This window comes from Phyllobates terribilis, unplaced genomic scaffold (assembly GCF_046119375.1).
Source record: "Phyllobates terribilis strain yellow unplaced genomic scaffold, ASM4611937v1 Scaffold_2__4_contigs__length_985480577, whole genome shotgun sequence".
Lineage (NCBI taxonomy): Eukaryota > Metazoa > Chordata > Amphibia > Anura > Dendrobatidae > Phyllobates > Phyllobates terribilis.
In genome coordinates this window covers 642,493,785-642,516,468 of record NW_027362762.1, presented here as the reverse complement: position 1 = coordinate 642,516,468, position 22,684 = coordinate 642,493,785, and the positions used below count along the sequence as shown (strand labels likewise).

Here is a 22,684-nt window from a genome sequence, read left to right as displayed (position 1 = left end):
ACTGTGCCAGCCACACGGTGCCCCCATAACTGGGCCAGCCACACAGTGCCCCCATAACCGTGCTAGCCACACAGTGCCCCCATAACTGTGCCAGCCACACAGTGCCCCCATAACCGTGCTAGTCACACAGTGCCCCCATAACTGTGCCTGCCACACAGTGCCCCCATAACTGTGCCAGCCACACAGTGCACCCATAACCATGCCGGCCATGCAGTGCCCTGTAACTGTGCCAGCCATGAAGTGCCCCCATAACTGTGCCAGCCACGCAGTGCCCCATAACCGTGCTAGCCACACAGTGCCCCCATAACTGTGCCAGCCACACAGTGCACCCATAACCATGCCGGCCATGCAGTGCCCTGTAACTGTGCCAGCCATGAAGTGCCCCCATAACTGTGCCAGCCACGCAGTGCCCCATAACCGTGCTAGCCACACAGTGCCCCCATAACTGTGCCAGCCACACAGTGCACCCATAACCATGCCGGCCATGCAGTGCCCTGTAACTGTGCCAGCCATGAAGTGCCCCCATAACTGTGCCAGCCACGCAGTGCCCCATAACCGTGCTGGCCATACAGTGACCCCATATCTGTGCCTTTACTAATGTTCTATGTGATTTTATTCTGCATTACTTTAATGGTGAGGTTGGGGGATGGAAACCAAAAGTAAAATGAGACATTGTACATAAAAAAGAAGTTTATTATTCCAATCTTCCCAGCACATAGAGGGAATGAATGGAACCCCAGAGCCAGGACATTGCCAGTCTCCGTGCGTGCTGCCGCGGCGCAGGAATGCAGCAGGACCGTACTAGCCCCACGTACAGAGAATAGTCCCGGCTCCAGTCAGTGCGGAGGGGCGTGGTCACAGGCGCCGCCTCTCACCTCACCTGCGTGACGTCAGCAGGGTGGTCCGCCAGGAAGTGCGGGAGTTAGTATGGAACTCATTTCTTCATGGTCTCCGGACACCGTCAGTGGCTACTTAGAGGGTGAGTACAGGAGGCGGCACTCTGCACACCGGGCTGTATGAGCTGTGCACCTCGTCCTAGCTTGTATTGGAGCGCTGGTAAAGCCCTGGTGGGCGGGAGGTGACTGATCACTGCACTATGTGTATTCTCCGCAGGTCTGGACCCCGCAGTCCAGCATTACCCCTTCCAGGGCTGGAGTATCTCTGGGCAGAAGCTGCTGGACCTGTCCCCTCAGCACCTGGATGCCCTCGGAGTCCGGAGCATTGGACACCAGGAGGTCTTTCTGGAAGCTGTGGAGCAGCTGTGCGCCTTGGTAAGGATGTAATAATGCTGAAGGGTCCAAGGGCATGTCCGCTCAGCAGATCGGGGGTCCGCTCAGCAGATCGGGGGTCCGCTCAGCAGATCAGGGGTCCGCTCAGCAGATCAGGGGTCCGCTCAGCAGATCAGGGGTCCGCTCAGCAGATCAGGGGTCCGCTCACCTGGGCCCTGGTGTCCAGATGGTGGAGCACCCCGTGTTGTGGGGGGAGGGCGCTGTTCTTTATGGAGGGGGTATAGTGCCTAGTATGTACAGCCGTTAGATATTTCATTAGTCTCCAGCTAAAACACCGTTCCTGAAGTTGTCGAGGACCCCTTATACAGGATCACAGCACAGGAGCTTCAGAAATTCACAGGCAATTCTTTTTTCCTTGCCCTATGGAAATATTTAGAGGGGATTTCCACTTTGAGCAGGTGCTCACCCTTCCCAGGGTCCAGCGGATGCAGCCGGTAGATGCTGAGCTCGGCCCACATCACCGCTGTAGCCAATCACTATCCACCGCTGCGGCAGCACGTGGGCAGGGTGACAGCACGCTCCGTTACATATATGAGAGCATTTGGGGGTCCACATTCCCGAAAGTGTAAAGTCCCTTTGATGAAACCATGTTGGTTGTTCTTTATTCCACGTCATCTTGAAGACCTCTGATTGCTGTCAGTAAAAACCAAGCCGTTCTTGATATCTACATCTGAGATTAACCCTTCAGCAGCGCAAATCTCACTCCGGTCAATAAATACTGATATCAGCCTGGAGAACACTGTGATAAACGCACTGCTCTGGGACATATCCCCAGGTGTGCCGGCCGTAGATTCACCCTAATAATGGGATAATATAGTGATCATTGTTCTGATGTTAGTTGTTTATTTCCTATTAAGATTTCCATAAAATGGACCCCACTAGTGCAGGATTTTCTTTTGTGTGCTTTCATATTGCGCTCGCATAGACTTGCATTGGTCAGTTTACATTGGTTGTACACACGGACTGAAACACCGTTCAGGATATTTAAAGGGGGTTTTCACTTTCATAAATCCCATTTCCAAAGCCACAGTTTTTCTTTTAAACAAATCTTTACTCCTTGTCCCCAGGTCCGACGCTGAATCTCTGCTACTCCTAGTGTCTGTTATTGTTTGCAGCACTGACAACACGTCGACAGCTCTGCAGCCAATCAGTATGTTCAGCAGCTTTGGGTGTCATACTGTCAACTCTGGCAGCGCCGCTGAGCTCTGATTGTCTGCAGTGCTGTTGACAGTAACAGACCCCAAGAGCAGTGGAGGATACTCTGCACTGGACCTGGGGAGGGTGTTTAATTCTAAGTTTTATTTTGTTGTTTTTAAACCGTGGCTGTGGAAAGCCCTTTTAATTCTTTGGTGCATATATATATATATATACACACACCAGCATGTTTTATTTATTGCTGTTGCCTATGTAAACTGATTTTTGATTCTTTTTGTAACCTCCCTTTTTAATGTTGTGTTCTGCTATTGCTGACGTGACCTCTTCTTCTTTTTTAGCACTATGAATTACACAGTGAAACTCTGAGGACCCTCACTGATAAGCTGCATCGCGTCTCCCAATCGTTTTGCTCGCACATCCTCAGCCTCAGGAAGGCCTCTTCAGCTTCCCAGTCCCTGGCGCTGTCTCCCACCCAGAAGCAGCTGGCCTGCATCATAGACATTGTATCTGCGGCACGAGGCCTCTTCTCCTGGCTTAACAGGTATTTGGGGATCTAAGGAATCCTAGGAATGAACGGCTGCAGCACTGCTTTGCTGGGAATCTGCTCTACACCTATTAGAAAGTGATGGAAAGGAAAATCTGCTTAGCGTATGGTGGCATAGAAATATTTACTTGCCATGTATCATAACGTTACACAGTGATTGGTTCGTGCACATTCAGTAATATTTTGTAAAATAATTGTAAAGCGCTGCGGAATATGTTAGCACTATAGAAATAAAATTCTTAATAACATGCCTGACATATTCTGCAGCAGAAATACCCATTAAATCCTAACCTGCTGAGCACGCTCACTTTCTCATACTGGGATGCTGGTTTCTTCTGAAATTGACCTTTTAGTACTGGGGAAGGGAGCAAGATTTATTAGGCTGCCTTTACATACATTAGTCTTAAAGGTGTTATCCACAACTCAGACAACCCCTGCTGTATTCTGCAGTTTAACATAAAACACCATGTACTCCACACCTCTATCAGCACCCGGTGATGTCTCTGCATGGTCTCCCAGTGCTCACTTGACATTGTCACATGACCGCTGCAGCCTGTCAGCGGCCGCTAAGGGACTGTAGCACTCGCTTTCCTCATGTCTGCGTGCTGCTGCCCATTGGTGTCCGTTGATGGGCTGCAGCTTTCATGTGACATAACAAATGTCATTCAAGCACTGGGAGACATGGCATTGGTGGGGGAGGTGAGTATAAAGTGTTTTTTATTATCTGAGGTGCTATCGCATTTAAGAAGGGGTAATGGAATAAGACACACAATATTATTGACAATTGAACACTATTTTTAATAGATCTGTCACCTCGAACTGTCTACTCTACAAACTAAAATCTATACTATTTCCGATATAGTTTTACCAATTTCTGGCATAACTTTTATTATATCTGGTAGGCTATGGTTGACCTCGCCCCACCTTTTAGGATTCATTTACTTCTGATTGAATGGGGGAGTGCCATAAAACGGGAAAACAAATCCAAAAAAAATCAAAAGTGCTGAACTGGCATATATCAAAATCTGCATATTTTTTGCTCGATTGACACCCCGTTTGATATCACACTGAAAGGTGTTGCCGTATGTTACTGTTTTAGAAGTGTAACGGGAAATGCAGTACTCACAAAAAGTTAGGGTTGTTTGGCTTTTGGGTGAAACTTCAGGACGATCCTAAAATGCAGTCTAACCTTTTCAGGTGAACTTATTGTGACCGTCTGTAAACTTGTGAATTTACATTTCCAGCTGTTCAATGTTTCAGTACTTTTTACACAACTTGCTGTTCTCTAACAAGGAGCTTAATGGCAAAATTCACAACATCTGTTTGATCAATGAATTGCCTGATAAACTTTGGGTATAATTAGAATTGGCATTTAAACAGTCCTCCACCATGCTGTTCACATTTTGACATCATAAGATGACACCTAACAATTGATGAACACCTCGCCATTGTAAGGCTTGTAGCAGGATGTTCTCAGATGGAAGTGACCACTGAGTTTACAGTGTCAGAGTCATCAGCAGGTTGCAACAGCGATATAGAGAGACTGGAAGAGTCACAGAGAGAGAAGTGGACGCCCTTTGGTCACATCCCACACTGATGACCGCTTCATTGTGAACAATGCTCTTAGGAACCGGATGATGAATGCCACGCATCTCCAGGCGCATGAGGTACCCAAGTGTCATGTCAGGCCATTCAAACCATTTACATCAGCGTGGTCTGTGTGCTAGATGGACCTGCAAGGGTACCTGACCACACCACCAGATACAGGCACCATCTATGCTAGATAAGGGATCAGTGGGTCGCAGTGCCGTTCACTGACAAAAGTTGCTTCACGCTGAGCAGAATTGATGGGCGCCAGCAATGTTGGAGACCTCAAGAAGAGCGCTATGCATCAGCCACTGTTGTCACCAGACGAGCCTTTGGTGGTGGTAGAGTTAGTGTGGGCAGATGTGTCTAGTCCATATAGAACTGCCCTACATTTTGTGAATGGTACATTGACAAGCCTGAACTCCTTATAACATTAATCCAGTAATTGAACTGAACGTGAACACAGGCCTAATTTCATCGTCATGGTTGACAATGCTCCAGGGTGCCTCAAATGGAGTGGTCTGCACTTTCTCCAGACCTGAATACCAAAGAAATCCTATGGGATCAGCTGCGTCGCCGTGCAGAAGGTCATAACGCTGTATCCCAAAACCTCAATGACCTGAGGACCACCCTTCAAGAAGAGCAGGATGTCATGCCTTAGCCGACAATAACCACTTGTTAACAGCACGAGATATTGTTGTCAAGCTGTAATTGATGCTTAAGGCTACGTCACAAGTTATTGAGACATTAACATTTTTTTGGGGGGGTATAACCCACCACTGTATTTAGCTTTTGTTTCAATAAATAGTTTGAGATGAGGAAATGAAATCACCATTGCATGCCTCTACTTAAATGATCTAATTACATGATAAAATATCACTGTAGCGTAACCTTTTTACCGTTTTCATAAATTGCACCCAAAAGCCAAATATTCCTAACTTTGTCAGAAGTCTGTTACTTTTTGTTGAATTTTTTTTTTTTTCTTTTATGTCTACAAATTGAAAATATTTTATTCTATTTTTCTTTATAACAACCAGCTAATTTACCAGACTGTTTGATCGAGCTCGGCAAGTTTTGCATCCAAGAGGTCACTGAAATGACCTGCCAGATTGTAATATTCAGCTGCATTCTTTCCGAGATTTACTTGGCCTCTCCTCTAGAAATTTATAGCACTGCTAGATTTTGACAACCAGAGCAAATGCAATGTAGTAAGACTGTCCTGCATTATCAAGTGCTTACAGGATTCTGAGAGTTTATTAACTCATTACTGCCTTGTGCTTTAATAGTACATTGGTTTCAGTTTCCATTGGTTGCACATACAGACCAAAACTCCATTTATCTGAACATAGCTCTATATTATTTAACATAGTAACATAGGTTGAATAAAGACCTAGGTCCATCAAGTTCAACCTTACTCCCCCAATTGTACTCCCTACACTAACTTACTCGAACTGGGCCTTACAAATGTATTTTCATTACTGCACTATTATAATTACAAATGAACCAGTTTATAATTTTTAATTACCGTATTTTTCGGACTATAAGACGCACCTAGATTTTAGAGGAGGAAAATAGAAAAAAAAACTTAACAGGGCATCGTAACTACATTTTTTGCTTAAAGGGTATGGGGACTCCTGCTGACACTGTTATAGGGGTAATGTCCCCCAATTCTGTTAATATCCCCCATCCTGTTATACATGGCCCGCTCCTTCCTGTTATACATGGCCCTCATCCCCATCCTGGTATGCATAGCACCCCAATCCACCATCCTGGCATGCATGGCCCCCCTCATCCCTCTTCCTGGTATGTATGGCATCCTTCATCCTGTTATGTATGCCCCACCCCCCCTCACACCCATCCTGGTAAGTTTGGCACCTTCATTCCTCTTCCTGATATGTATGGCACCTCTCATCCCTGTATGTATGGCCCCCCTCATCCTGGTATGCTTGGCATCCCCTGTTCCCCCGTCACTCTGCACAGAAAAAAAATAAACAAATATGCTCACCTCCTCTCCTCCATCGCTGTGTTCCGCTCTGTCTCCTCAGGGTTCTCACTGTGTGAGCAGCGCATGGCAGTTATCTCACACAACGAGATGCTGTGCCGGAATAGTCACTGCTCCCCACGCCGTACTGCGTGGGGAGCAGTGACCATTCATTCTCCCTAATAGCGCGCGCACGCTGTAGCTGCAGCGCGGTTCCTGCTGCCACTCTGCGGTCAGCGTGCCCGCTATTAAATTCCATCAATATTCACCACACCCATGGGAGTGGTGAATATTCATGGCTTTTAATAGCGGGCACACTGATAGCCGAGTGCAGCAGGAGCCGCGCTACAGCGTGCGCGCTATTAGGGAGAATGAATGGTCACTGCTCCCCATGCACGCAGTCCCGGCGTGGGTAGCAGTGACTATTCCGGCACAGAGCTGGACACAGCGCTGGAGGAGAGAGGAGGTGAGTATAATTTTTTTTTTTTCTGTGCAGACCGACGGGGATCAAGAGGTGCCAAGCATACCAGGATGAGGGGGGCCATATATACAGGGATGAAGGGTGCAATACATACTAGGAAGAGGGATGAGGGTGGCCATACATACCTGGATGAGGGAAGAAGGTTGCCATACTTACCAGGAGCCGAGCTACAGGCACAGTGTGCCGACAATTAAGGAAAATGAATATTCACTGCTCCCCACGCCCATGAGCGTGGGGAGCAGTGAATATTCATTTTCTTTAATAGCGGGCACAGTGTAGGCTGCAGCAGGTGGCTGCTGCCTCCTGTGCCCCGCTCATCCCCCGCTGCCGTTTCCCCTCAGCCCTCCACCACCCACAGCCGAATATATGTTTGGACTATAAGACGCACCCCCCACTTTCCTCTAACATTTTGGAGAAAAAAAGTGCGTCTTACAGTCCGAAAAATACGGTTTTATTTTTTTGTATTACTAAAATTCCTGTACCTAAATCTGTTGATCCAGAAGAAGGCAAAAAACCCCAGGATACATTCAGCCAATTTGCATCACGGGGAAAAATTCCTTCTTGCCCCCGAGAAAAGGCGATCTGTCCTAGAACCCTGGATCTAATGTACTACTATAGGTGTAACAACATTTTGTCTAATTTAACTGTAACCCACAATGTTGTGTATTGAGGAAATCGTCCAGCCCTTTTTGAACGCTGTTATAGTATCTGCCATTACTACCTCTTGTGGTAGGGCATTCCACAATCTGACTGAGAAGAACCCTTTCCTGTTTGAGTGCCGGAATCGCCCTTCTTCCACCTGTAATGAGTGCCCCCTGGTCCTTAGTATGGTCTTTGGAAGGAATAAGTCATGTGCTAGACCTTTGTACTGACCACACACATTTTATACATGTAAATGAGATCCCCTCTGAAGCGTCGTTTTTCTAAGCTAAACAAGCCCAACTTTTCCAACCTCTGATCATATGAGAGGCCTTCCATCCCTTGTAATAATCTAGTTGTCGCCTTTGAACTGACTCTAATTTCTGAATATCCTTTTTAAAATGTGGAGCCCAAAACTGGATCCCATATTCCAGATGTGGCCTCACAAGTGATTTATAAAGGGGTAACAATACATTGGAATCACGGGATTTTATTTCTCTTTTTATACACCTTAAAATCTTGTTTGCTTTTGTGCCTGCTGCTTGACATTAAGTACTGCTCCTCAGCTTACTTGTAGCCAGAATACCCAAGTCCTTCTGCTGTTCTGTAGTCCCAAGTATATTCCCATTTAATGTGTATGCAGCAATAGGATTACACAGTCCTAGGTGCATTACTCTACATTTATCTACATTAAACCTCATTTGCCAAGTGTTTGCCCATTCAATCATCTTATCCAGATCATTTTGTAATATCGTAATGTCAAGATCAGATTTTAATATCCTTCATAGTTTGGTATCGTCAGCAAAAAATGACACTTTACTCACAATCCCATCCACAAGGTCATTAATAAAAAGATTAAAAACAATCGGTCCTAGTACAGATCAAGTGGTCCCCACTGCTGACTATATCCCATTTAGAGAACGTCCCATTTATGACGATTCTTTCTTTCCTGTTATTTAGCCATTTCCTTACCCATCTACATATAGTTTCCCCCAGTCCTTGCTTCTGTAGCTTCAATATAAGGCTGTTATGTGGTACAGTATGAAATGTCTTTGAAAAGTTCAGATAAATCACATCAGCCGCATTACCAATATCCAGATTTGCACTTACCTCCTCATTAACAAACTGTTTTTTTTGTTTTTTTTTGTCATCTAAAACACAGTACCTCGGTCATACTCTTTTCTTTCCGTGCATATATAGGATAAGTATATAGACTATTGCTTTTTTTTCTTTGTTGCTTATGAAGATTTTTTTTTTTTATTTTCTTAATTTTTCCTTTTGCGGTGGTAGTGTTATAGTAAACCCCTCCATTCCTACAACACACTAATGTTGTGGGCACAGTAGCTATGCCCTTACCATTAATTGTGGTTCTGGCTGTATTACACAGCCAACAGCTAGGTCAGGGCCTAGTCAACTGTCTGCCGGAGTTGGCTTGGACAGGAGTGGGTTAAAAATATTCCCTTTCAACAGATGTAAGGGAACACTTTTAACCCATTCCTGCCCAGGCCAATTCTTATTTCGACAGTTTTTTTTATTTCCTTTCTTCCAAGATCCATAACTTTTTATTTTTATTCCTGTTCTCACGGGAGGGTTGTATGTGGTGTTTTTTTTTCTTTTTTGCGGGATTTATAGTTTTTGAATGACACCATTTATTTTACCATATAATATATTGAAAAACAGGAAAAAATTAAAAGTAATGTGACATGGTGAAAAAAAACAATGCAGTTCTGACATTGTTTATTGTGTTTTGCTTTTACTGTGTTCGTGTGGGAAAAAAAATCAGCTGGAAATATGAAACCTGAAAATGGTTTAAATATTGTTAGCGCGATCATTTTCAGAGATTTGCAAGTTAGTTTTTATTTTTACCTTGATGGAGCTGTGTGAGGTCTTGTTTATTTGCATGGTAAGCTGAAGTATAGTCACCATTCGGGTCAATTAGTTTTATATTTTGATTGGACTTTTACGGCAACTGCAATACCACATATGCTTATTTGGCTGGGCTTCACATAAAGACAAAAATGGCAGCCATCGAGGCCTCGGGCTGCCATGACAAATCATTGTCACGTTGTCAGTGATTGACAGAAGCTTATAAATTGTTAAGCTGCAGCGATCTGAGCAAGCTCTCCTCGCTGTAGATGCTGTAGTTATGTCGTATGTTGCGAAGGGGGTTCATACACAGATGATTGTTTTTGAATTTTGTTTTTTACGGCCTTCATGTTGTGGTAACAATGTAAACCTGATTGTGCAAGTCAGTGTGATTGCAACGATACCAAACATATAAGGATGGATATATACAGTGATGTGAAAATGTGTTTGCCCCCTTGCTGATTTCTTATTCATTTCCATGTTTGTCACACTTAAATGTTTCAGATCACAAAACAAATTTAAATATTAGACAAAGATAACACAGTAAACACAAAATGCAGTTTTACAGTACGTCCCCATGACGGCACCATAGGAGGAGTAATCCCATATCCTGTGTAGGGACAGGAAGCACAAGAGGTTAAAAGCCCTCCCAACCCCAACCTCCTCAGTGTTTTTCCTGTCCCTACACAGGACAGGGAGTGCAGGAGGAGCGCTGGTGCAGGAGCACTGGTGCGAAGATGGATATACCTCAGGGGACCCCGGGGAGATCGGGGGGGGGGGCATGGCTCTCACTTTCCCGCCGTCAAGCGGTCCTGGGCCGACACTCCCTGCTGCGAGTCCCTCAGCCCTCTGGTGTGCTGGAGCCTCCGGGTGCCGCTTCCCCATCGCCGGGGCTCTCGGCGTCCTGCTCTGGGCGGGTCTCTCCCGGCTCCAGGACCGCCCGGCGTCGAAACCGGAAGTCCGGAGATGACGACTTCTGGTGGCGGTCGCGCGGGAAATTCAAACCGCGGTTAGACCAGATGCCAGGGAGCAGGAGAAAATGACAGGACGACCAGGTAAGGTGTAAGAAGGGGGGCTGGGGAGCAGCATAGGCAGGCTTACAGCTTTGGCACCACTGGCAGTACAATGGCTGACGTGTCACACCCTGATACCCACCCTGGATCGCTCCAGAGTCATGTAAGTGTACCATTACCCCTTTTTATATGGCTAATGGGGCTTACGCTTACTAGGCCCTCCATATTTTTTATAGGATGTCTCTGGGCAGTTACCAACTCCTTCTGAAAAAAAGAAGGATACGGTAAAAAAGGCCACAGTAAAATCCAAGAGGTGCCTGGATTGTAACATCAGACTTCCCGACTCATATACAAAGCGTCTATGTGCTGAATGTAGTGACTCCATGCTAAAGGAGGAGCACTGTGCTTTATTAAATGAGATGCGTAGTATAATTAAAGAAGACGTTCAGGCTTCTATTACGTCTCTACAGCCCCCAAGTTCAGGAGTCCAGGATGTCCCGGGACCCAAAAGACCCAGAGAAGATATAGCCCCATCTTCTGAGGGTGAAATCGACCCATCTGGCGACTGACTGTGAGACCATTAGTCTACCTCAAGGCGGAGAACGGAAAAGATATATGTTCCACTCAGATGGTATGGATATTCTTCTACGAGCCGTCCGAAACACGATGCAAGTAGAGGAAACGGAGAAGAGCAGTAACATTCAGGATGAGATGTTTGGTGGTCTTAAAACCCAGAGATCCATGGTTTTTCCTGTTAATGCTCATGTGAAGGACATGATACTGGAGGAATGGGAAGATGCGAAGAAGAGTCTCTCTATACCACGAGACTTCCGTGCCCGACTATCTTTTGACCCAGAGGACACCAACGTGTGAGACACTGTTCCTAAAATTGACGTCCCAGTGGCTAAGGTGGTCGAGAAAACCTCTATCCCCTTTGAGGACTCGTCAGGACTTAAAGATCCTATGGATAGGAAGGCGGACGGACTTTTGAAAAAAGCCTGGGAATCTTCGGTGGCAATCATTAAATCTAATATCGCTGCTACATCCATTGCCAGATCCATGAGAATCTGGTTAGAAGAGTTCGAGAGTCACCTACGGGATGGCACCCCGAGGGAAACTCTCCTTCAATCATTACCCCTGTTAAAGATGGCAACAAATTTTTTGGCTGACGCTTCGGCGGGATCGGTCAGATTTGCGGCCAGAAATAATGTGCTTTCCAACTCAGCCCGTAGAGCTGTTTGGTTAAAAACATGGTCTGGAGATACAGCTTCTAAGAACAAGCTGTGCTCTATTCCATTTTCAGGGCTCAGAGTATTCGGACCTGTGCTAGATGACATTCTAGAAAAAGCTTCCGATAGAAAGAAGGGCTTCCCCGAGGAGAAAAAGAAGGAGCAACCCTTTCGCAAACCGTTCCCCTCGCGTAAATATAACACTCAGAAAAAAGGGGGGTCCACAAGCTGGACTTTTAATAAGGGGAACAAAGATAGGAAATACCAGCCCAGTACTAGCTCCCGTCCAAAACGACAATGACTCTGTCAGAGTGGGGGGGCGATTAAAGTTTTTCAAAAACAGTTGGCATCGGGTCACTCAAAATCACTGGATACTAACAACTATAGCACAGGGTTACAGGATAGAATTTTCTCAATATCCCCCTCAAAAATTCTGCCTGACAAAGGGTTACCCTACCTGTCTTTCCCGTCTACCTGCAGACATAGAGAAGCTGCTACATCAGAGGGTTATTGTGCCAGTTCCGGAACACGAACAACATCAGGGCCATTACTCCTCTCTGTTCTCAATAAAGTAACCGTCAGGGGAGTTCCGTACAATAATCAACTTGAAACCCCTAAACCGATGGGTCCGTTACAAAAAATTCCGCATGGAATCAGTAAGATCAGCCATTCCTCTAATAGACGCAGATGCGGTAATGTGCACCCTGGACCTCGGAGATGCATACTACCACCTGCCAATACATTCCTCAAGTCAGCAATATCTGAGATTTGCATTACCATCAGGCAGTCAGATTCTACACTACCAGTTCCGATGTCTTTCCTTTGGCCTGTCATCCGCTCCCAGAATCTTTACGAAGATCATGGCAGAGGTGGTGGCCTATATCCGACTAAGGGATATTACCATCATTCCGTACTTGGACGACTTCCTGGTGGTGGCAGGATTTCCTCTAGGTATGACGCAACATCTGGAAGTTGTCCTACAGACATTTACCAAGCTGGGTTTGATTGTGAACAAAGGAAAATACAATCTTATCCCCAGTACTTCACACATCTTCCTGGGAGTCCAGCTCGACTCCCAAAAGCGAATGTCTTATCTCCCGGAAGACAAAATGCTCTCAATTCCACAAAGGATTCGTTCTTTTTCAAGAGAGAAGAAGCCTTCAATCCGAAAGGCAATGAGTATTTTGGGAATTATGACGTCATGCATCACCTGCATCAGATGGAGCCAGTTCCATTCCAGGCCTCTACAGAAATGCATCCTGGAATTGACAGACGGACATCAGAATTACCTAGACTGGAGGATGTCTTTGTCCAGAGACGCCCAGGATTCTCTACACTGGTGGCTCGGCCAGAAGAATCTACAGATGGGAGTGCAGTGGATTCTGGAACCTTGTCTCTTAGTGACCACGGACGCAAGTCTCTCAGGATGGGGAGCTCGAGTGGGAGATTCTTATCTCCAAGGAACATAGTCCACAGAGATTCAGACCCAATCATAAAATTTTCTGGAACTACAGGCGATCTGGGAAGCCCTACAAAGAAACCTTAAGAGACAGACATGTAAAAATCCTATTGTACAACATCACGGCAGTCTCCTTCATCAGACATCAGGGCGGACCAAGACATCCACTTCTTCCGTCCCTGACCAAAAGGATATTCTTAGGGATAGAGAAAACAGTGCGCTCCATTTCAGCTTCGGGGATTCGACAATCGGGAGGCAGATTATCTCAGCAGGCGTCAGATGAAGGTTTTAGAATGGGAACTGAACGAAGAGGTGTTCCAGCAACTAACTCGCAGCCGCGAGCCGCGGCTAGACATTTTTGCATCCCGAACGAATGCAAAGACAACATCTTTCTTCTCTCGACCCAGGAGATCATCCTCTGGCAGTGGATGCTCTCTCACAATATTGGGGAGAAGGCCTAACATATGCCTTCCCACCTGCCCCTCTAATTCCGAGAATGCTGCGGAAAATTCAGGAAGATCGGGCGACAGTCATTGCAATTGTTCTGTTCTGGCCAAGGAGGAGTTGGTTCTCCCTTCTGCGTCATCTAGCGTTGAAGACCCAGTCGTTTTACCATTTCAGGAGGATCTTCTGACGCAAGGTCCATGGTTACATCGGAATCTTCAACAACTCCAGCTCTCAGCCTGGCTTCTGAAGGGGAGATCCTGAAGAATAATGGCTTATCCACTAGAGTGATCCAGACTATGCAGGCTAGTAGAAAACCTGTAACTCAGGCCATATATAAAAAAGTCTGGAAGACCTTTTTGTCAGTTCTACTAGACTGTAGACACCGCTCACCCAGACATCCCTGCGATCCTTGATTTCTTGCAGGTAGGATTTGACGCAGGTCTTAGACCAAGTACCTTGAAGGTGCAGATTGCGGCACTAGGTGCTTTCTTGGACACATCATTGTCCTCGCATCCCTGGATAATCAGGTTTGTCAAGGCAATCCAGAGACTTAGGCCTACTCAGAGAATTTCTTCCCCTCCGTGGGATCTGAATCTTGTCCTGAGAGTCCTTTGTAAACTTGCCTTCGGCCCAGTTAATGAACTGGGAATAAAGAACTTGACTCTGAAAACTGTCTTCTTGGTGGCAGTCACCACGGCTAAACGGTTGGGTGAAATCCAGGCTCTATCTATTGTCGAGCCTTGTATGCAGATTCGGGATGATTGCATCATTCTGAAACTGGATCCAAGTTTCTCCCCAAAGGTGGTGTCATCAATGACCTTAAACCAAGAAGTGGTTCTTCCATAATTCTGCGAAAACCCTAGGAATCAGAGGGAGGAAGAGTTCCACCATCTCGATGTCCGCAGAGCAGTGTTGGCCTATTTGGAAGCCACTCGGAACTGGAGATTAGACTCTAATCTTTTTATACAGTTTGGGGGAAAAAATAGAGGCAGGAAGGCTTCAAAACCATCCTTAGCTAGATGGGTTACATCCATGATTAATCTAGCGTATCTTTCAGAAGGACAGACTCCCCCTGAAATTATCACATCCCATTCCACCAGAGCAATTTCCACCTCATGGGCAACTAGAGCAGGGGCTACCATTGAACAGATATGTACCGCAGCCACATGGTCGGGACATACTACTTTCTGCAAACACTACAAGCTAGATGTTCTCTCACAGCAGAGATCTGCGTTTGGTAGGAAGGTACTTCATGCAGTTATCCCACCCTAAGCTATGAGTGCTTGGGTATACTCCTATAGTGCTGTCATGGGGACGTACTGGAAAACCGGAATTAGTCTTACCGGTAATGTTTCCAGGAGTCCACATGACAGCACCCTTATTTCCCTCCCTATATTGCTACTGTATGTGATTCTAACATATGTCTAAGCAAGTCTAAAAAATAAAATTTTGTTGTACCCAGCCAATGTGGTTCTTGGAAAATCACTGAGGAGGTTGGGGGTGGGAGGGCTTTTAACCTCTTGTGCTTCCTGTCCCTACACAGGATATGGGATTACTCCTCCTATGGTGCTGTCATGTGGACTCCTGGAAACATCATTACCGGTAAGACTAATTCCGGTTTTTAATTGAAGGTCTCTGTTATTAAGGGAAATGAAATCCAAACCTACAGGGCCCTGAGTGAAAAAGTTATTGCCCCTCCCCCTTACAACATAAATTAACTGTGGTTTGACATCTTTGGGAAGCTGAGTTCAATTTCCCTCGCCACTCACAGACCTGATTACTGCCACACTTGCTCTCAATCAAGAAATCACTAAAATAGGACCTACCTGACAAAGTGAAGTAGACCAAGAGATCCTCAAAAGCTAGACATTATGCTGCAATCCAAAGAAATTCAGAAACAAACTAATTGAGAAGTAGGAGTCTGGAAAAAGGCTATAAAGCCATTTCTAAAGGTTTGTGACTTCAGCGAACCACAGTGAGAGACATTATCCACAAATGTTGAACACATGGAACAGTAGTAAACCTTCCCAGGAGTGGCCGGCCGACTAAAATTACCCCAAGAGTGCAGTGACGACTCATCAAAGAGGTCACAAAAGACTCCACAATTACATCCAAAGAACTGCAGGCCTCACTTGCCTCAGTTAAGGTCGTTGTTCATGACTCCATCATAAGAAAGAGACTAAGCAAAAATGGAATACATGGTTGAGTTCCAAGACAAAAAAACACTGCTGAGCAAAAAGAACAGAACATAAAGTCTAGTTTCAGTTTTGCCAGAAAATATCTTGATGATCATCAAGACTTTTGGAAGAATACTCTGGACTGACGAGACACAAGTTGAACTTTCTGGAAGGTATATGTCCCATTACATAAAGCGTAGAAGCAACACAGCATTTCAGAAAAGTAACATCATACTAACAGTAAAATATGGTGGTGGTAGTGTGACGGTCTGGGGCTTTTTTGCTGCTTCAGGACCTGGAAGACTTGCTGTGGTAAATGGAACCATGAATTCTGCGGTCTACCAAAAAATCCTGAAGAATGTCTGGCCATCTGTTTGTGACCTCAAGCTGAAGGGCACTTGCTTGGGTTATGCAGCAGGACAGTGATCCAAAACACCAGCAGGTCCACCTCTGGTTTAAGAATAGCAAAATTAAGACTTTGGAGTGGCCTAGTCAAAGTCCTGACCTTAATCCGATTTGCGATTCTGTGGCATGACCTTTAAAAGACAGTTCATGCTCGGAAACACTCCAATGTGGCTGAATTACAACAATTTTGCAAAGATGAGTGGGCCAAAATTCCTCCAAAGTGTTGTAAAGGACTCCTTGCCAGTTATGGCAAACGCTTGATTGCAGTTGTTGCTGCTAAGGGTGGCCCAACTAGTTATTAGGTTTAGGGGGCAATCACTTTTTCACACAGGGCCCTGTAGGTTTGGATTTCTTTTCCCCTTAATAATAAAGACCTTCATTTAAAAACTGCATTTTTTTGTTTTTACTTGTGTTATCTTTGTAATATTTGTGTGTGTATGTATACATACAGTGGGGGAAAGAAGTATTTGATCCCTTGCTGTTTTTGTAAGTTTGCCCACTGACAAAGTGATCCAAAAACAAATGGGATTTTCTTGATTTGTTTTTGGATATTCTATCTCTCAATGTTAATTTTAACATACCCTTAAAATTATAGACTGTTCATGTCTTTGTCAGTAGGCAAACTTACAAAAACAGCAAGGGATCAAATAATTATTTCACTGTAGGTGTGAATGTATGTATACAGTGGGTACGGAAAGTATTCAGACCCCCTTTAAAATTTTTCACTCTGTTTCATTGCAACCATTTGGTAAATTCTGAAAACTTAATTTTTTTTTCTCATTAAAGTACACTCTGCGTCCCATCTTGACTGAAAAAAAAGAGAAATGTAGAAATTTTTGCAAATTTATTAAAGAAACTGAAATATGGTCATAAGTATTCAGACCCTTTGCTCAGTATTGAGTAGAAGCACCCTTTTGAGCTAGTACAGCCATGAGTCGTCTTGGGAATGATGCAACAAGTTTTTCACACCTGGATTTGGGGATCCTCTGCCATTCTTCCTTGCAGATCCTCTCCGGTTCCATCAGGTTGGATGGTGAACGTTGGTGGACAGCCATTTTCAGGTCTCTCCAAAGATGCTCAATTGGGTTTAGGTCAGGACTCTGGCTGGGCCAGTCAAGAATGGTCACAGAGTTGTTCTGAAACCACTCTTGTTATTTTAGCTGTGTGCTTAGGGTCATTGTGTTGTTGGAAGGTGAACCTTCGGCCAAGTCTGAGGTCCAGAGCACTCTGAAGAGGTTTTTATCCAGGATATCTCTGTACTTGGCCGCATTCATGTTTCCTTCAATTGCAACCAGTCGTCCTGTCCCTGCAGCTGAAAACCCCCCCCCCATAGCATTATGCTGCCACCACCAATGTTGGGATTATATTGGGCAGGTGATGAGCAGTGCATGGCTTTCTCCACACATACCACTTAGAATTATCACCAAAAAGCTCTATCTTGGTCTCATCAGACCAGAGAATCTTATTTCTCATAGTCCGGGAGTCCTTCATGTGTATTTGCGCAAACTCTATGTGGGCTTTCATATGTCTTGCACTGAGGAGAGGCTTCAGTGGGGCCACTCTGCCATAAAGGCCCGAGTGGTGAAAGGCTGCAGTGATAGTTGACTTTGTGGAACTTTCTCCCATCTCCCTACTGCATCTCTGGAGCTCAGCCACAGTGATCTTCGGGTTCTTCTTTACCTCTCTCACCAAGGCTCTTCTCCCACTATTGCTCAGTTTGGCTGGACAGTCAGGTCTAGGAAGTCTTCTGGTGGTCACAAACTTCTTCCATTTAAGGATTATGGAGGCCACTGTGCTCTTAGGAACCTTGAGTAATGCAGAAATTCTTTCGGAACCTTGGCTAGATCTGGGCTTTGCCACAATTCTGTCTCCTGAGCTCCTTGGGCAGTTACATTGAGCTCATGATTCTCATTTGGTCTGACATGCACTGTGAGCTGTGAGGTCTTATATAGACAGGTGTGTGCCTTTCCAAATCAAGTCATATCAGTTTAATTAACCACAGCTGGACTCCAATGAAGGAGTAGAACCATCTCAAGGAGGATCACAAGGAAATGGACAGTATGTGACTTAAATATGAGTGTCTGAGCAAAGGGTCTGAATACTTATGACCATGTCATGTTTCAGTTTTTCTTTTTTAATAAATTTGCAAAAATTTCTACATTTGTGTTTTTTTTTTTTTTTTAGCCAAGATTGGGTGCAGAGTGTACTTTAATGAGAAAAAAAAATGAACTTTTTAGAATTTACCAAAGGGCTGCAATGAAACAAAGAGTGAAAAATTTAAAGGGGTCTGAATACTTTCCGTATCTATCTATCTATCTATCTATCTATCTATCTATCTATCTATCTATCTATCTATCTATCTATCTATCTATCTATCTATCTATCTATCTATCTATCTATCTATCTATCTATCTCACACATACTATATACTTGCTGCCATGTGCTGACTTGTCTCATCCAGCTTTTCTCAGAAGAAAATTTGTCTTCACGTATTTCTTGGCCCAGTCTTGACGTTTGTGCGCCGTCTTCAGTGATGGTCGGGTTTCAGCCTTCCTTGCCGCGGTCATGTCTCTGAGCACCGAGCACCTTGTGGCCTCTGGTTTCTTCATGGAGTTTGCACTTCTGGAATATGTCAGCACTGGATGATAATGGGTCCTGGTCACTTCACGTTTGACTGCCTAAGATTTGAGAATAATGTGCGTCGTTTTTTTTGCAACTCTGACTATTTTTGGCAAAACTTTTGATTTTTTTTCTGTGGTCACACTCCAACATCTTAGTACTTTCAGTAGTGCTGCATCCCTCTGTAAGACATGTAACCATTTTTCACTTTCCATAGTCAGTTAAATCTCTGTTTTAGTCCATTTTGCCTGAAGACAATAAGCTACCTAATAATGCTGCACACCTTGATAAAGGGGGTTTTATCCTTAGGTTGCACCCTCCCTCATTACACAAATGCACATCACCTGATATACTTCATGCAATAAGCATTTAGGTTTATACAGCTTGGAGTTGGAAAATCTGCAGAAAGAAGATGATCTGTTCAATTGCCCAATAATTGTGTACACAGTGTATCAATATCTATTTTGTGTATAATTGCTTTGCATAAATTACATCTCCAGGTATCTGTTCACACGTCTGAATGATTACTCCGCTAGTCGGGATGTTATTGCTCTATGTGTAGAGCTGGCAGAGCTGCTACATAAGGTATGTAGAGCGAAGAGTTTCTATATATTTGATCTTTCAGTCAATGTTTGAGCGCCTGCTAAGGAGACACTAATGGATCACTTTTATAGTGCCAGCCTGTAGAAACGTTAGAAGAAGCCTCTATATGTGACCCTTACAGGAGCCAGTTCTTTCACCAGGGTATTTCCTGAGTAAGAACAGGTGTATCTGTAAATATAATATAACTAGATGGTGGCCCGATTCTAACGCATCTGGTATTCTAGAATATGTATGCGGCCGACCGGCCGCGATCAATCAGCAGAGCGGTGTTTAAATTTGGCGACAATATCGCTGATTGGTCGCAGCCGGCGGCTGCGACCAATCAGCGAACCGTGTTAGTGAGGATCGGGGAGCGGCGCTTCCTGTGCGGGTACTTCCGCTGCGAGCAGCCGGGAGATGACCGGCTAGCACCGGTCATCTCCCGGCTGCATCGCCGCTGACCTCCATGCGGCTAGGGCCGCTGATCTCCCGACGGCAAGTGTGAAGGGAGAATCGGGGAGCGAGGCCGCCGGTCGGGGTATTTCTGCTGCGAGCAGCCGGGAGATGACCGGCTAGCACCGGTCATCTCCCAGCTGCGTCGCCGCTGATCACCCGACGGTGGCCTGCATGTTTCAAATCCAACGCCAATTCGCGGCCGGGCTGCGCCAGTCGCGACCAATCAGAGAAGTGGTGTTTTAAATTTTGCGCCAATATCGCTGATTGGTCGCACCCGCCCGGCCGCGACCAATCAGCGAAGCGTGTTTCAAATCCGGCGCCAATTCGCGGCCGGACTGCACTCGTTGCTGATTGGTCGCGGCCGGCTGGCAGACACCAATCAGGATGACAGCGGTGTTTTAAATTTCGCGCCAATATCGCTGATTGTTTAGATGTATAATTTTGCTGCCTTAATATAACAAGCATATGCCTTCTGACACCAGATTTCCATACGAGACTACCAAGTTATGAAGGTGGATTTACACTGAAAGATTGTGAAGTAATCTTCCTATGAACGCGCGTTTCACGATAATCTTGCAGTGTCAACAGGCTGCCGATCACTTGATGAATGCTCATTAATCGGGTGAAATGATTTTTATTCAGGCTTAAAAATCCTCCTTCTTGGCAGCACTTGGTCTTGTGTAAACAGGACTCGTGCTACCGAGAACAATGACATCCTACCTGCACTGAACAATTGTTTAGCGCCCTCTGCCTGTGTAAAACGACAAAAGACTGCTGATCTTTAAATATTTACCCATGGGTGGGCCCTACTGCCACCCATCAGTCTGTTTAACCGGTTCCCGACCGCCCACTGTAGATAAACGTCGGCGCTTGCCGGGCTCTGTGCAGCGCCGACGTTTAAAAACGGTGGGTGGTCTCGCAGCACTCAGGACCCCCAGGGTCCTGCAAGCGCTGCGATTCCGGTGCAGAGCGTTAGCTCTGACAGGGGACATCATCGGGACCTGATTAGATCAGGTCCCAGTGATGTTAACCCTTAGCTGTCTTCTATATGCTGTGATCTATTGTGATCGCGGCATATAGGAGACAGCAGGAGGAGAGGGGGTCGTCAACTTACCTCTCCGAAGACCTCCGAGTCCTTCCAGGACCTGGGGTTGCTATGGCAGCTGGAGGTCACATGACCGCCTCCAGCTCTGCCATATATGGTGTCCTGTCTGGCTCAGCTGCAGCTGTAGCCAGACAGGAGACTCTGACTGAAACAGTCAGGGAAGATCTCATGTAATGTAATATATGTCTATTACATTACATGAGATCAGAGATCAGAAAAATAAAAATTAATGTCCCATACAGGGACTAAGAAAAAATGTGAAAAAAAGTAAAAAAAAAAGTTTTTAAACTATTAATAAAAAAATCACAAAATAAATAAAAATAAATAAATAAAATATTAAACCAATAAATCCGTATATTTTTACAAAACCAAAAAAAGTACACATATTTGGTATCGCCGCGTCCGAAACAACCCGAGCTATAAAACTGTCACACTAATTAACTCCTTCTGTGCACACCGTAATAAAAATAAATAAAAAACGGAGCAAAAAAATATGCTTTTTCATCATATTGCCAAACAAAAAGTGGAAAAAAATGCGATCAAAAAACAAAATAGAAATAAAAATGGTACCACTGAAAACGTCATCTTGTTACGCAAAAAAAAAGCCGCCATACAGCTCCATCAGCCGAAAAATAAAAAAGTTATAGCGCTCAGAATAAAGCAATGCAAAAAAAATATTTTTTTCTATAAAATAGTTTTATTGTGTAAAAGCGCCAAAACATAAAAAAAATACAGTAAGTGTAGTATCGCTGTAAACGTACTGACCCGAAGAATAATGCTGCCTGATCACTTTTACCACACGCAGAACGGCATAAAAAAAAACCTCAAAAAACAATTCCTGAATTGTTTGTTTTTGTTAATTTTACCTCCCAAAAAACGGAATAGAAAGCGATCAAAAAATGTCACGTCCCCAAAAATGGTACCAATAAAAATGTCAACTCGTCCCGCAAAAAACAAGCCGTCACATGACTCTGTCGGCCGAAATATGGAAAAATTATAGCTCTCAAAATATGGTGATGCAAAAACTAGATTTTGCAAAAAAAGCGTCTTTTAGTGTGTGACAGCTGTCAGTCATAAAAACCCGATATCAATCTGGTATCTCTGTAATCGCACCGACCCGAAGAATAAAGTAATCTAATCAGTTATATCACACTAGGAACGGCGTAAAAAATAAATAAAACCAATTCTTCACCTGCTACTGATTTGTTTATTATGTCCCCAAAGATCCCAGTAAGGCTCTGCCCACATTTATCCTGTGCTCTGCGCTGAGCACTTACACCAGAGTTTCCGTGTAAATCTCTGAAATACATGATTCAGCCGGATCCCATGACGGAAGATTCCCTGTAATGAGGCAGATATAGGCCACTGTGGATGCCGTCTAGCCTGGGATCCCACGGTGTCATTTGTTTTAGGCGTGCATAAAAGTGCGGTTGGCCACAGTTTTGTGCACTTCTGAAAAAAAGGACACCGCTACACAGAGGCCAGACGGTGTCCAGAGTAACTCTGCTGCCTCATTACAGTGAATGGATCCTGCAGGGGTTTCATCTGAATTACATCACTTGGAAATTTAGATGGAAACCCCGATGTAAGTGCTCAGCCTAGAGCGCCGGATAAATGTTACGTAAAATGTTCCCAATAAAAGCTTCAACT

General features: G+C 44.8%; 1 protein-coding gene across 1 annotated transcript in view; it reads left to right on the top strand.

Moving 5' to 3' along the window:
• Positions 1–848: 848 nt before the first annotated feature.
• The window catches only part of CNKSR1 (connector enhancer of kinase suppressor of Ras 1), a 73,921-nt gene continuing 52,085 nt past the window's right edge, over positions 849–22,684 (top strand). Inside the window, exons 1-4 of the mRNA XM_073666628.1 lie at positions 849–979; positions 1,114–1,271; positions 2,783–2,985; positions 19,392–19,476. Coding sequence (XP_073522729.1) covers positions 928–979; positions 1,114–1,271; positions 2,783–2,985; positions 19,392–19,476 — 498 coding nt within the window. The 5' untranslated portion in view covers positions 849–927. The remainder of the gene's footprint in view (positions 980–1,113; positions 1,272–2,782; positions 2,986–19,391; positions 19,477–22,684) is intronic.